Source organism: Xiphias gladius, chromosome 8 (assembly GCF_016859285.1).
Source record: "Xiphias gladius isolate SHS-SW01 ecotype Sanya breed wild chromosome 8, ASM1685928v1, whole genome shotgun sequence".
Taxonomy (NCBI): domain Eukaryota; kingdom Metazoa; phylum Chordata; class Actinopteri; order Istiophoriformes; family Xiphiidae; genus Xiphias; species Xiphias gladius.
In genome coordinates this window covers 14,782,695-14,798,977 of record NC_053407.1, presented here as the reverse complement: position 1 = coordinate 14,798,977, position 16,283 = coordinate 14,782,695, and the positions used below count along the sequence as shown (strand labels likewise).

Below are 16,283 nucleotides of genomic sequence, written 5' to 3'. Positions count from 1 at the left end.
TGTACAAGCTCAAACACTGTGACGGCTCATCACGACATGCCTTTGAGTCAAGGTCAAGACAAGCCGAGATGTACTCAGACAAACACAGACACACACAACACATATTCTAGGAAAGAGAAGGAAAGCAAGAGAGTAGGAGTGTAGAGGAACAAATGTATCATTAACACTGAATCCTCAAGCTGAAATGAGCGTACTGAATTGTCAATGTCAGTGGTTGAATAATAGGCTGTAGGTATTGGAACTTCCTTCACTGTTGATTGAAAGTCGCACTCTCAGCTCAGCCGCATGGTTTACGGTATGTTACTTCGTGTTTAGAAGCTTACTAGAAGACGGCAAAAGCAAGCATTGTGGCGGTCCTAGTGGTTCATACCATCCCTCCTCCCTCTCTCTGTGATGTGATCACTTACTGAGGCGCTTACCGATGTGCCTCAGAGAATGATGATCGCTTGGCTTAAATACGAAAGAACTACACAGTCAGTAACCATGAATCTTTGAAATGAGCAAAATGACTCAAATCAAAAGAGATTTGTAATTTCCACCTTCCATTTCTACGGGAGAGTGGGAAAATGATGCTGACAGAGTGATATAGAGAAGGAGAGTGAAACAGGGACAAGGAGAAAAACAGGGGTGTCCTGGTGTAATGGTAGGCGTGTGATTAGTCAGGAGGATGCTTTTACAGCTCTGCCAGGTAGGGTGCTCTGTTGTGTGTGTTGGCACGTTGGGTTTATGTAAAAAAATTATTCAACTAACTCTGCCTATAGAACACTTGTAAGGAGACTACTACAGGTGAATATTGTGTGTAAGAGCAGCCATGACACTGTGAAATAGACTTGACATTCAGAGAGAAATACAGTAACCTGCCCGTGTGTGTGTGTGTGTGTGTGTGTGTGTGTGTGTGTGTGTGACCTGCTGTCTTCCAATGCGGCCACTGTCAAAAGTGATTTGTCTCTGCTCCAATATGAGACCTGATTCAGCTTTGATTCATTGTTCAAATAGCATCGCCATCTATTATGATTTGATATGGCTTTGTCCTCCGGAGAGAGAGAGAGAGATCGCTCAACACACTTGACTGACTTCTGATGAAAAGTACAGATAGTGGCCATCACTCTGCTGCGAACAAACAAACACAACAACCACAAACACACACTCACACACAAAGGCACACACACACTAACACCTTGAGAGACTACGTCACTGTAGGACACTTCATGTGGATTTTTTTTGGATGGTTAAATGGCAGGCCTCCTCTTGAACTGCCAGTCTATAACACTGACTCAGCTAAACCTTAATACCAAAGACATGTCTTTCAGCCTGTGGTTTATACTCTCTCTCTTTTCTAATAAAATGGATTAGTGGGCTATGCTAATCTATCTGCTGACTCCACACAGAATATAGACAATAACTGTGTGCGTGTGCATAAGCATACACGTGTAAAACAACCTAACCTTTTGCATGCACGTGCACATACACTGCTCAGTGGTGTCAGATATGCATACTTGCTCGGCACTAGAGAGTTACTGACTGGACTCACTATCTATGTGATTTGTAGTCTGGGCCTGTACAGACAAATTTATGGCACCATGAGAGAACTTCCCTGAGAGTAGTTTGTCATTGAAAGGTAAATACTTTTCTGTTATTTTTATGAGCTTGCTCAGTTTAACCTTTGAGAATAGTAAAACTACAGACTGAATAAATCTGAACATTAAGACATAAAACGCAGAATTGCTGCTGGAAATAAATCACGGCAAAAGATGAACAAGGTGACCGTGCCCAAGAGCACAAGATGGTTTGATGAGGAATGAAGACACACTGGAGGATCAAAGCCATATTTGTGATTTTTATGAAATGAGTATTCTGTTTGTTTGGAGCAGCTCTAAATTTTTCATTTTGCCACATCACAGATTTGGTTTTAAGCTTTCTGGTTTTCATGATCTGAAAGTAATGAATAAGAGAAATTACATATATCAACTAAGTAGGGCAAACTCCTTTTTAAATGACAGTAATGCTCTTGAAAATGTAATTCTTTTAAAAATACATAATATTGAAAAATTATAATTTTAATAATCGTGTTAAACCTGGTAGGCAAATATTGCATTCTAAAGCATGCAGCTTTAGAAGTGCAACTAGGCAATTCTCTTGAGCTTTAAAGATGCTATATCTAAGTTTTGGCTATCGCTACATAGCCAACGTAAGCATTAACAGCCGTTCACTTCCCAAGAGCTTCAGCTATCGTTGCATTTACAAGACAAGAGGTTAGAATATGTCCTCTGGGCAGAGCTACTTCTTCATCCTCTCATGTTGGACTGAGGGCAGAGCGTACACTAAAGTGACTCACTATCACAAAGTGGTATTATGAGACGGGACAGGCCGGGGCTAGCTGGTTAGCATGCTAACTTCAGAAGAAGAAAAGAAATAGAAGCAAAACAAGAGTTAACATTGGTGCTCCTTTCCACCAACGGAAACGGGTCTTGGCAAGTAAAGGAATGACGTTTGAAGCTGAACTTGCAACGTTTTCCCCTAGACTGGTAAGTAAACAGCTTTCAGTGCTAATGTTGGCTATGTAGCAATAGCTAAAACTTATAGCACGTTTAAGCATGCAGGTTCTTACGAGATATAGATTAAAAGGGGGAGAAATAACAGTGATATCCAGTCCTCTCCACAGCAAGTGAAGGGAAAAGGTGTGATAACAAAGAAGCTGGTGTTACCAACATGTCTTTAGTGTGACTGGCCTTGTTAACACAAAAACATTCATTCTAGGTGTGAAGGGTGAAGATTGGACCTGATATGAAGGCTGATAAAATGGCAAACTGAAAAAAAAAAGGCAGTGGAAAGGGGAGACAGAATAACCAGAAAGGAAAGAAAGAAAGGTAAAAAGATGGTGGTAAGGAAGCGGGTGATGGAAGAGAGAGAAAGAAGTTGCCAGGCTGCTGTCAAGTAGGCAAACGCTCTGTTAGCAGAATAACATGTAGCTTAAATTTACCTGTAACTATTATAACAAATTACTCTAATAAGAGAGCATGGTATGTATGAATGCACTACATTTTGTCTTACACATCTGCATTTTATATAAGGCTTTTCCAGAGAAATACATTTAACATTGTTAACATTTTAAAAATCAATTTAAGCAGTTCCTAACTGCTTTAAAAATTAAAATAAAAACCAGAGATGACAGCAGCAAAAAAGATGCCTGGATACCTTTCATAATCAAAAGAAAATCTAAGACAGTTGAAGTCATGCTGATCAGTGGCTGATGTCTGTGAGCTCTAACTATCTATTTTCATAGCTGAGGGATGAATTTAAACAACTGGCTTCATACATATAACTGCTGTTCACTGACCACCACCATTAAAGGAAAAATGCACCATCCACCACTACAGAAATCAAAGAATAACTTGCAATATACGTAAGAGGCATTATTTAACAATTACTCTTTTCTCTTTCTAGCATCCACATTTGGCTCCCTGTCCCCATGGACTCTGAGAATATATTCTGGTCTTTTATCCATACCTTTGTCCTGATGCTCCAAGAACACCCTTCTCCCTGATTGACATGACTCATTAATTATTTGCATTAATATATCTATATTTCATCAAGCCTCTGTATTTGTGTCTCAGCCATGTAGTATGTGGCCGGATGTGTACACTTGTCACTTGTCTTGAGGTTTTGCTTTACTGAGCCTGAAACAGTATGGTTTTCTAATTAGGAAGCCACCCTGAACGTAGCTATTACAACAGTTATCTGTAATTGCAAAACATACTTTAATAATACTAATGTAATGCTTTCTCTCCCCATGTAAAGAATATCTGACTGATGATGAATGAATGCTGAAATCCTATTTGCAATTGCTCAATAAAAATATAGCCCTCAGTATCCGTTTTTTTAGGGGACATGTCCGTAAAGATGTTCAAAAAAATTATAGTTCAACCCATTGTGAAACAGTCAGAAAAATTCTACAACAGCCGATAACCGGGCTCAGATAATGACTGATATCCATCATTGTAACAGCAAAACTATTAACCTTGCACCTCGGACGTGAGTGAGGAAGAACAGAACTACAAAAGGCCCACACAGAAACTATGCTGATAGCTTCACACTTTTGTTCAGATGACTTCCTGTATGATCCCTCACCAATCCATTGCACCATCCCTCTATCGCTCCTTACCTGTCTCTCCTCTACCCTACCCTCCAACTTGCTTTGCCCATGTCAGTCTCAGCTGCCGCAGCAATGCTGGTGTTTAAGCATTCTAGGGGAGTGCAGACACACTCCAAAACTTCTTAATGGGCAGGCTAAAAATAGCTCAGTCTGAATTTGACTGGGCTGATTCATGCGGCTGTGAGTCATTCAACTGTGCCGCGGTGTGAGGAGAGCAAGGGAATGGAGTAAACGAGCACAGAGATGAAAGAAATAGAAGTTTGCATGCTTGTTAAGATATCAAACCATTGAGAAATGAAGCATTGCTTATCCCATCGCAGAGAAAATGCGCATTATTATGCTGTGGGTGTGTGTGTGTGTGTGTTGAGGTCCTTAAGGACATCTGAGGCTCCAGGGCACACTAAGAAAAAATTAGGACTAATACTGTGTAATGGAAATTAGGGCTGGTAAAAATGTATCGCTGTTTCATATAACATCTGGCAGAATTTGTCTCTCTGTTTCTGTAGCATGCCAATTTCTTATTGGAGGATAGCAGGATGGGGGGTGGGGTCTTTCACCTGGAGGGCTGTATGATCCCAACAGATTGTAGATTAACAGTACTACTGCTGAAAATGAGTGGCCCCTGGCAATTTGGTAGCATCATTAGAGAGGGAAGAGCAGTTCATACGCACATAATTATCCCCTCCATTACCACGGGTAAACATCTATCATTAAGCGCCACATACAGGCCAGCAGCATGTGTGCTGTGTGTGTGAGAGAGAGGGAGTGGGGTGTTAGTGGGTGAAGATATTTACACACATATTCCATTTCCATATTCCATATGTGTATGTGTATATATATATATATATATATATTTTTTTTTTTTTTTTAATTTTACCTTAAACAGCACAATGACTTATAATTACACATATAATAACACCTCCCCAACATAAGCACATATCAGCCATTTGCCCACGGCCGGCAGTGTTTCACAACTACATCACTCACTGTACTCTTAATGAATTCAATCAATAGCCCTCATTTTCTCCATCAATCGCTCATGCCCTATTCTTTCCTATGTTTTTTCTACCTTTGACATCTACACTTCAGCTTTGTCTTTCTTCTCTCTCTCTGTCCCCTTGAGCCCCGGTTGAAGATGAACTGTTTGCTGCAGGTAGCCCTGGCCGTGCTGAGGGAGCGAGAGAAGAGCGGTGTGGTGACAGATAACAGCTCGGAAAGTCAGTGATGATTTTAACTGTGCCTCTTTCACACGGTCACCTGCGTCCTTTCTCTTTCTCCCTCTCTCACTGTCAGTCTCTCTATTGCTTGCTAGCTGCCTTCTCCCATCCCCTCTGCTCTCCCAAACTGAAACTGCTCTTTCCATCATCCCATTTTTTTGTCTTTCCCCTTCTCTGTCATTACTCTTTCACACCTGGCAGAGGGGAGAGAAAAGAGATGGAAGCAGAGATAGATAAAGAGGGATAACACTTTCAGAGTCATGATTTTTGGGTGATATACAGTGGCAGCAGTAGTATTTGAGTTACTTAATTGTTGACAGGGCTGTCTTTCCTGCTTCACTAGGCCGAGACATATTGCCCTAACTGTCAGTGACGCCTCAGTGCTTGCCTTCAGATAAACAACTGTGTGTGTTTTAGTGTGTTCCTGGTGTGTGTGTTACTGTGTCATCCTGTGTTATTTTTACCATCATCACTTGTATAATCATAGTTGTATCACTGTTGATGAATCTAGGGATGAGGGTGAGATTAGCTTTGAAATGCTTCAGTAGATTCAGAAATTAATATGTTATCAAATGATATATCAGATATATTGTACTGTAAAATACACTTTAATTTTGATCATGACACACAATTATTAAAAAAACCAAATCACCTTTTTCTAAAAGTAATAGATTTTGACCACTTCAAAACATTTAACCAGTCAGCGCTTTATACAAGAAGTATTCCGTTTGTCTTACAAAATGACAGAGTGTTTATCTACTGTAATGTGACATATTTCATCACAATACAGAAGTAATGTGACGAAATACGTCATGATTTGATTGGATCAGTGAAAGTGGGTAGGGCTAAGTGAAAACAGAGCAACATGGAGCTGTACAGGACCCGCTGGCTTCCACACACACCTCTCCCACATGTGTTGTCAGATGTGGACGAGTAGGATGAGCGAGAAATGAAAAAATAAACCTCAACCACATTCTTTGTCAATGTAAACTATTTTTTTCGCCAGTAATACATGCTTGCTGGAGATTAAAGCAGCCCTGTTTAATATTAAAGTGGAAGTACAATCCATAGCGCCAGAGAAGAAGGACAGAGGAGACATATGCCTGAGAAATAGATATCTGAGGGTTCTGAGTTTTTTTAGGATTTATGAGTGAGTGGGGCTCAATATCAGGCCCATCTCCCTCTCTCACTCCACCTGCTCTTTTTCTCTCTCCCTCTCTTAAAGACACGCTCTGCCATCTCCACTTTGCTGTCCTTTAGAGTATGCTCCACCATCCGTCTCCCTTGCTATCTGGCCCTTTCTTCCCAACCTTCCCATATCTCTTTCTCACAATGCATTTAAATGGGGTATTTAGAGATTCCGGCCTTTCTCATCTCTTCACACCTACTCTGAGGTAACCACAATCCCTCAACAACCATTTGAAAAGGAAAAATGCCCCAACTGCTCCAGAAATAGGTCTCAAGAGATGCATGACAAACACAAAAGAAAGAGGGAGATATATATGACAAACTTGTCCTTGTCCTGTTTCCAACATGCTGTATGTACTTGCTGCAGCATTTCCAATCTCACTAAACTTTTTCACACAATGACCAGATGTTTTTCATGGTGGCTGTTTTTGATGCTGCACATAATTTACATCCAGTGTCAGTGCTGCACATGTAGAAGCTCCTGAGACCACAGCACACAAAATGTGCCATCTGCTAATTAAATGACAGTCTAAACGGGGATGTGGTCACATTATTCTCATGTACTCCCAGTTGTTTAGAAAGGGTTCCATTCAAATCTGTCACGGTAGCATGGATGGAAGATTCATCATGGTCGGCATATATTTACAGTGTTTAAGAAGGAGGATAATCTGCATAAAATAGTTCCTTAAAAAATGCTGACCTTTAAGCAGATTTACAGTGTAAATACCATTTTATTAGTAACTGCAAGGTTAGACCTGTCTTGTTGTTGGGTGGTGTATGTATTTTTTTATTCCTGGTTGTGTTTTTTCTGTGTATAACTACCCAATGATAGATGACATCACACTGAATCATTTTAACACGGCAACAGTTGACTTTGTTGGCAAAGTAATTATCAGCTTTCATTTTCAACATCAGCAGTTAATGTCAAGAAAATCTTTTCCCAGACTTATTATTTTGACTTAAGGTTAAAAAAAATCTAAACAGATCAATAAATCTATTGCTGAAATGACAAAAGCATTGATTCCTCAATTAAAAAAGCAAACAAACAAAAAAACAAAACAAAATCAAGTATAATGAGGTGTGTTGCATTTTGGTCATTAATCTCTGTCTATCATCTGGCAAAATGCTCCCTTGCCCATACTATATAATCTCAAGCACGACTGCTTTCTGCACCTAAATGAAATATCTGACACTCAAGTACAGGCCCATTCTCAAGTGGCTGTTGACAGACATTGTGGGAAACAACAAACTGATGTAGAAGTTGATGAGGCAGGTTCTGCATAAGGGTGTTACATCAAAAGGTAATTTACAAAATATCACAAAATAATTCCTGGATTGCACTGAACATCACAGATTGATGATACTGAATAGAAACATGTGACTAGATTTGAGTTTTGTTTCAAACCATGGCTTAATCAGTTTAAAAAACATAATAGTTAAACATGCAATATTCCTACAGTGCGATATACTTAACCATGCTTGTCACTAGTAATCTGTATGTGTGTGTGGGAGCTTTCCACACACAAACTTGTATAGTGCCATAAGTTTTTAATCGCATAAGAAATTTAAAAATACTCCAATTTGAAGCACAAAAAAAAAAGTAAATTAAGAAAATATATGCAAAGAATGTGTGAATTATAAAATGTTAACATGACATATTATTGGCAGTTTGCTAATGCATTCCCTGAAAAATGTGCCGTGATACTGTCCCTTTCTACATGTTTATAGAAAAAGAAAAACAGTTTGACCTTTCCACTGCACCCACATTTAATTAGGCCCTAATTAAGTGTCCCTTAAAAGCTTTACAATGTTTGGTGAAAAACTCAAAAGAGAGTTGGCAGTCAGCATGGGAGGCAAAGGTTAACTAATGAAGGAGGAAAGACTAGCTTCTAATACTCTGAGGATAACAGATTGTTGTCAGTGCGTTGTCTCTCATGTGAACAGCTGTTCTGACACCATAACAGGGGCTATACGACTGAGAACTCGGCTTTTCAGCACCATGGACAGAGCCTTGCAGGCCAGTGCAACACACTACAGCAAGATGGACACTTTTTGGAGTATGACATTATGAGTTTACAGCATCTACATGTACAGTATGTGTCAGTGCGTGCTGACGTCTTACCTAGCCGTGGGTCATATTGTCTCATCTGAACTTCTTCCACACAGTCTGCTGGGAACCAGCCAGTCCTCCCTTTGACCGTGCCTTCCCAGAAACCTCCTTCTCCTATACTCAGCACTGAGAGAGAGAAAAAAGAATAGGGGGGGATTAAATCAGTCAAATGTTGTCATAAAACAAACCCAGTTGTCATCATTGTAAGGTTGTGGAGCCTTCGGAGTGTTGGAACAGAGACAAAAAAGGACAAACGGCCATATAGCAGAGTGAGGTCCTCAGGGTTTTATGTTCTAGGTTCATAATTTATAGTGGAGTGTGCAGAGAAGGAGAGGGAAGGTGGGACAAGAAAGAGGGAGAGAGAAAGATTCTAGTTTTACAAATATACAAACATAAAGTACACTGATACAAAGCAAGAGAAACCGTAATGTGAAAATATTGGTCTGTAACAAATGTACCATACTGAGGTGCTTGGGCAACATACGTTTCATTCTTTCACACCAATAAACGATTTTTAAATTTGAAAAGTACAGAAAAAGAGACAGAGATTTAAAAGTAGAGGGAAGGCAGTAGTGGGAGAAAGACTGGAGGAGGTCATGAAAGAAAGAAAAAAGAGGAGGAAGAGATGGTGAACGATAGCAAGAGGGCGGAAGGGAAAAAGAGAGAGATTCCTTCTGAGATCTGCTGTGGTAATTAGAAATGAATGTATATTGATATTGATCTTCCCTGCAGGACTGAGCCAGCATGCTCATATCTACAACACTCATCCATTATCCCAGCATGCTAACAGACACACACACACACACACACACACACACACACACACACACACACACACACACACACACACACACACACACACACACACACACACACACCTCAGAGATCACCAGCTGGAAGTGAAGCTTTGCCTGAGCGAGCCCTTCTTCTTAACTGGTTGCTAGGATACGGCAGTATGATGTTGCAGCCAGCAGACAGCCTGCTAAATGATGTAGTCCACTTCCTCCAAACTATATTCTACTCTGGAGAGGGGACATGTCAAAGTGATGTAACCCGGGGCACTACAAGAAGCAGCCAAATGGACTTCACCTTAAGTGACATGGTAGTAAAAATTCAAATATCGTCCATTCACAGGATTCCTTCCTGCATCCTGCAACGAATACATTATTTTCTCGAGGATTTACTGCTGCACTGTGCCCCACATCTTACTAGACCTAAAAGTCAAGTCCATCCGCATCCTGTCTCTGAACAGGATGTGGATGGACATAGAAGCAGGCCAGAGCAGCAGAGTGTGCTTCAGTACACTGTGTGATCAGTCATGTTCAAGTCCACACTGTTAGAAGCATTAAGAATATAGTATTAATCTCAAATCTTGCATTCTCCAGATTTTGTCCTGGCTGACTGTTGTCTCCTCTCCTGGCATATTATATAATTAATGCTTAAATGCTGAGCCTAAATAGAACATTTAATGTTATTTAATGACTAAAAATTAAAGAATTTCCTCTCAGTGACTATCCCAAGTAAATATGTTATCCCTACAAATTGTTACCCTACCTCGCTGCTGAAGTAAGACCATTTAATATCATTGCTAAAAAATAAAAGTTAGCATGCTCAATATTGTTAAATCTTTATATTCACTCGCAAACCTAGCTAACAATACCACAACTCGCCTCTGCGAGGCTTAACATATACCGTAGTACACTACCTAGGAGGGGAGAGTGGCTGTTAATCGACTCCCCGCTGTAAAAAACCATGACACTCAGGCCACAGAGGATACATGGACTGATCCCCCTCTCTGATCTCAGCTTAACACAACTTTACGCCGCTTGTCTCCTGAGAACAGACTCCCTCTCTCTCTTTTTTCCCCTTTATTCTCTCTCTCGCCCTCTCTTTACTATACAGGTCTTTCTCCTCCAGTCTCCTTCTCTGTGTTTCTGAATGATTTCCCGGTCATCGTCTCCACCCCCCCTTTGTCTCTATCAGTGTGTCCATCTATACTGTAGTGGTGTCCCTACAGTAGACAGGTGCTCGCTGGGATCTCTGTTCCCCATTGACAGAAATGAAAGAAGGGGTGAGACCTCTGATTGAGCTTCTAGGCGCCGCTTGCTAATAATGCAATGAAATCCACAATTTTACAATCTAAAATATATCTATGTACACCTGTTCATTATGCAGCCATTTTTATCCCACATATATGTAATGTACATACAAACATCCACTTCAGTTCACTTTAGATACACTGCAGGCACTCTGAAAGCTGAAATCAAGCCCATTACTTGCTTCTCAGTCAAGTCAGAAAAAGGTCAGTGAGACAGACATGCACATGCACACACACAACCCCACACACACACACACACACACACACACACACACACACAAATAAATATTTTAATACACCACATGCTTAATAATCCTCACAATGCCCTCAGTGTTTGAGAGCAAAGATTCTGCATAAACACAGAGAGAAAAAATGAACAAAATCTCACTACCACTGTAACACTCTTGAGAAGTCCTTAATCAAAATAGCTTGGGTTATTATTTTGGCTAAATTACAGTGTTAAGTGATACCATGTACAGTATCTATAGTAAATCTGTTTCTACAGATCAAATACTATACTTCTCACAGCTATTGGCTTTATTTTATATCTGGCACGAACACACAGAACAACCACATACATATATACCCCAATATATGTCCACAGAGCAAAAAGGCATGCATGTACAGTACGCCCATGCAGAGTCCCCTGCTTCGTGGATTGCCTCTATCTTACACTGCTACTCTGTTTTGGTTCTTGGCAGCACTGTGTTGGCATGACAACTGTCCATGTGATGAATCAGATGTGGACTCACAGGAGCCAAATGGCAGGAAGGAACTCAAACAGTGCATGTCTGTGCAGGAGGATTTACAATATGTGTGCCATGTTGATGTTTTTGTCCAACCAGACCACTTTGGGACCGCTGCCATGCGGAGAGCTACAGTCGTAGATAGCAGTGGTTAAAGGGCCTGTCAAGTTGTCAAAAGGAGCAAAGGGTTTTTGGCAGCAAGCAGTCACACTCTACAATATGTCACAACTGTTCCAAGACAAATTAAGTTACAAAAAGACTATATCCTCTTTTGTATTATTGATCCAATTGATCACCCTATTGGAGCATTTTAACACAATGAGAAAGGCTGCTATCAGAGTGTGACAACAGACGTTTTGAATTTCTCAGAGTTAAGGGTTCTATTTGTAAACTGATCAAATCCCAAAACAAACAGTGTGCAAAAACACTGCAGAGCAGTTACTCCGGAGCTTTATATTTTGGCGAAACTGCCTTTGAGAAAATACAGGCTGTGCCCACTTGGTAGCAGTCTGAAACAAACAACTACGTTCACTCATCCACTCACAGTGGATTTTTGAAATATTTAAGAAGTATTTCTAGCTGAGTGGTAGAAAGATCACTGCTCTCCTTGTATGGAGGAGCAGAGAGATAAGGTCCAATAAACCAAGGAGATATTTGATGATTAGCTCTTTGGATGCTCTTACAAGAATTTTTGCTGATGGCAATATTTTTCAACTCTGCAGCTGCCATGTGAGAAAAAGTCCCCTCCCAAACACTGTCAGGGACAACGGATCATACAGTATAGTTTTCTGTGGTTCACGACTAAGCTGCAGGAAGCACTGCTCAATCTCTGACAGCTAAATCACAGTCTGTCAGGAAAGGTGAGACCACACACTTGGTGCAGCGGTTTTGTCTAGTTGGACACTGGAAGGGATTTAATGGCCCAACGATATTATGATGAGGGTGTTCTATAATGAGAAACAACCTAAAGAAACGACCGAGAAGTAGAATCTTGATTCAGAAGGATGGGCACAGGCAGTAAAAATCGGGGCAGCAAGTACCTGATGTGCATACTGAATGGTCATCTTCTTTTTCACTACATTTCTGAGTTTTTGGGTAATAGGAGAGCAGCTCAAGAACTGGTTACCTGGGTCGAAAGGAAGAACGCACTTATTTCTTTAATGGATGTCTGCTGTACAAATAATTATATTGAAGAGACGTATGAGTGACAACTGCTACAAGAAAGACACTAAGTTACTGTAGTTGGGATTCAGCTTCATAAATACAATGGATACCGAAGATCGTTTTTAAGAAGAGTTGCTTCAGTGCAAAACAATAAATCCCAGTTTCTCCAATCTGTTCTGCTCTCTATGGAGGTCAATTGGGGCTTAACTAAACAGCAGTTCACTACATAAGGCAATCAACACCTCAGCAGGACACCAGCTTTTCTCTCCACAGCAAGAGGTCAGGCCTATCTTGATTGTATCACTACAAGCAGAGACCTGCCACACCGATTCATAATCACCTCCACAGGTAAAGGAGTGGGACCAAAGACAAAGCATATGTTGACATGCATTCATACACACAGTCACACACAGTAGCATGTTGTGCTACCTATCCTACATATGCAATATCAAAAGCTGCACAGTCTCGTTGGAAACCTGCCCTGGTCATCGTGAAGATGCTCAGCAGGGTTGAGGTCCAGTAACTGTGTAGTTCACTGAAGCAATGAAAACCCACTGTCATGTTCCTCAAATCATTTGATGACAGCGGGAGCCCTGTTACGCGGTGCATCATCATACTGGTGGTGTGTATAAACTGTAGCCATGAGGGACTGAACTTGGTAATCAACAGTGTTAAGATGTTCCTTGTGCCACATTCTGATTCTTTAATCATTAAAATGCAAAAAGGACATGAATTTGTTGGCAACTTTTGTACTCTCCTCAATGGTCCGGTTTTGATGTTCCTATTCCTACTGCCAACATTATCTTATCTGACAACCTCAGCGCATACAGTTCGGTAATAAACCAAATGTATTCAATTACAAACGGTCTGAATCTCTTACCAATCCACCTTTAATCAGCCCAAACTCCAGTCCAGAACTCCAGAATCTATATGAGGGCATATTGTATGAATAGGGATAAACAAATCAAGTAATCAAGTAAGGAATACTTACTGCTACATTATCGTTATTATCGTTGTTCTCTCACTCTGTCCAACATACTGTATTGCAAGGCCTCATAGAAATTCACAGCGTGTTCCCACAGTGGATTATACATCATCTTACTGGGCCATTAATGGAAAATTCTAAGCTTATATAGAAATAAAATACAAACGAAGCATGAAATGTGAGCAGAAAGGAGAATAGCATGATAGAGAGCCCTAGAGAATGAAAAAAAGGGAAAGAGTGTGAAAGAAAGCGGCTTGCATTCAGTAATGACAAAGAGATGAAAGCCAGCAAATGACAGACACAAGCAGGCGCTCGGAAAGAGCTATGTTTCGACAAGCGCCTAGTTATTATTATGACTGTCCAAGAAGACTGCTGTCTGGTGAAAAGTCTGGTACTGTATTGCTCTCTCTCTCTATGTGTGTGTGTGTGTGTGTGTACTTGTATGGCTATACACTGTGAGGACCAGTTTGAGTTTTAGACCACTTGAGTGAGGACGTTTTGACCGGTCCTCATAACTTCAAAGGGCTGTTTGAGGGATAAGACTTGGTTTTAGGGTTCAGGTTAGATTGAGGTCTAGGTTAGGGCTAGAGTTGGGGATTTAGTTGTGAGTGTTAATGTTAGTGTTAGGGCCTGAGCATCCTCACAACGATAGAAGTACAAACGTATGTGTATGTGTGTGTGTCTGCGTGTGTGTGCGTGCGTGTGTCTGCGTGTGTGTACGTGCGTGTGTGTGTGTGTGTGTGTGTGTGTGTACGTGACGACCGATTGAGCTCATTTTAATACTTGCTTTGCTTTGCTCTATTGCTTTGAGCTGAGTCATTCATTTTCTTTCTCCTCCTCTCATTGTCTTTGTTTCTGTGTACACCCAGCAACCACACAAACACAGGCACACATACTCTTACAGAGGGAGGGCAACTGTCATGAAAAAATGAGTGATAGCTGGTGAGGAAAGGAGGAGACTTTTCAAAACATACTCACATACACAAACACTTTATTTTCTGCAGAAACAGACAATAAAGGATGCAGCTGTGCTGAGAGAGGCTGATGGCTTTCTGCCAATGATGCACTCACACTGATTCAGACAGAAATGCCATGGAAGAGTTGCCAAAACCAAAATACGGCTTGATTTCCACAAAATGCCACGGTAGGATTTCTGCACATTTGCTATAAGCAACACGGGAAAACTACGCAGCTCTGATGTCACTATTAGCAAATATTATACTGGGGGGGATGATTAACTAGTTCGTGCAACTATATAATTCTTAACAGCTGAATGAAAGTAAGTGTGCTGCTGCATGGAAACATTATGTTCAGATAACCTGCCTCTTCACTTTGTATCTCTGGGTGCTGCATAGAATTCTTAATGCAGCTCAACAAAAACTATCTGTCACTCGCCTTTTCATTTTTTCCATCTCCACTTTTTAAGGCACACATAAACTTGTACAGTTTTATATCCAAAAGAATCACACTTACAGTTATGGACTGTACATTCTCTGCAGCCATATTCCCTAGTTGCATAATGCAGACATTATAGTACAGGGAAACTGTGAAACAGAGTGAAGAGATGAGAGCGATTAGAAATCTACCTGGTACATACACCTGGTAACTTGTTCTACTCTACATAGCATCCACTCACACACACATTTAAAGAGTTGTAAGCAGGAGCTGTCTGATGAAAACACAGGCTATTGCAGCTATTGCTGCTCTCTGCTGTTCACTCGACACCCAGTGCTCAACTTCTCAATTTCCCTCCACGTCTCTTAAGCGTAATGAGTAACAAACACTCTCCAGTGTTGAGAGGTGTAAGCATGTGAGACTTAGACAAAAACCTCAACCTCAAGTGAGTTTGACCAACAGTTTCAAAAATGTGTCTTTAAGTTAAAGGAGATAAAGATTTTGAAGTCTTAACAGTATTTAGGTTATTTTTAACCTAAATACTAATGTGAACCCACCCCTGCGATCCTGAACTCTGGATCAGCTCCCATGTAGGGATTCTACTATTCTCAATTAAGAAACATTGTTACTATGTTTTACTGAAAACAAATCACAGCACTATTCTGTGTGTTTGCATGCCATGTACAGTAAGTGAAATATAATGTGAAAGAGGGACTTCCTTAATAAGGTTAGTATATAACTCAGCCCGCATACTGTAGCTGTGTGAGTGTATGTGCATGTGGGTGTGTCCAACAAAGTGCGTGAGGGTGAGTGTGGAGAGCATTCCAATAACCAGAGTGGAGTTGTTATTAGATTTGGATCCCTGCCCTCTTTATTAAACCTCAGTTCAATTCAGTGTTATAGAGAGAGCACAGTTGCATCTTTATGAAACACGTGGTACACAACCAGAGACACGCTAACACACACCTACACCCACATAACACACACAACAAAGGAGAGAAAGGGGGATGACTCTCAACAGCTGTGCAGAAGGGATGGTCATGATTAGCTGTAATATATAAGTGAGAGAATATATGCAAATGTTCTGGAGGACAAACAGAGGATACATGGAACAATACAGCTTGAATAGTGTACAGGTTATAAAAGTAGTTAAAAAAAAGATGAAGAGGTATAAAAATTGAATTTAATGAAAAGGATGGAGGTGGACATGGAATAGGAGAAGTAGAG

At 40.6% G+C, this 16,283-nt stretch overlaps 1 protein-coding gene across 1 annotated transcript in view; it reads right to left on the bottom strand.

Moving 5' to 3' along the window:
- shank3a (SH3 and multiple ankyrin repeat domains 3a) overlaps positions 1-16,283 on the bottom strand; it is a 152,161-nt gene that overhangs the window by 32,375 nt on the left and 103,503 nt on the right. The window contains exon 14 of the mRNA XM_040132424.1: positions 8,681-8,794. Coding sequence (XP_039988358.1) covers positions 8,681-8,794 — 114 coding nt within the window. The remainder of the gene's footprint in view (positions 1-8,680; positions 8,795-16,283) is intronic.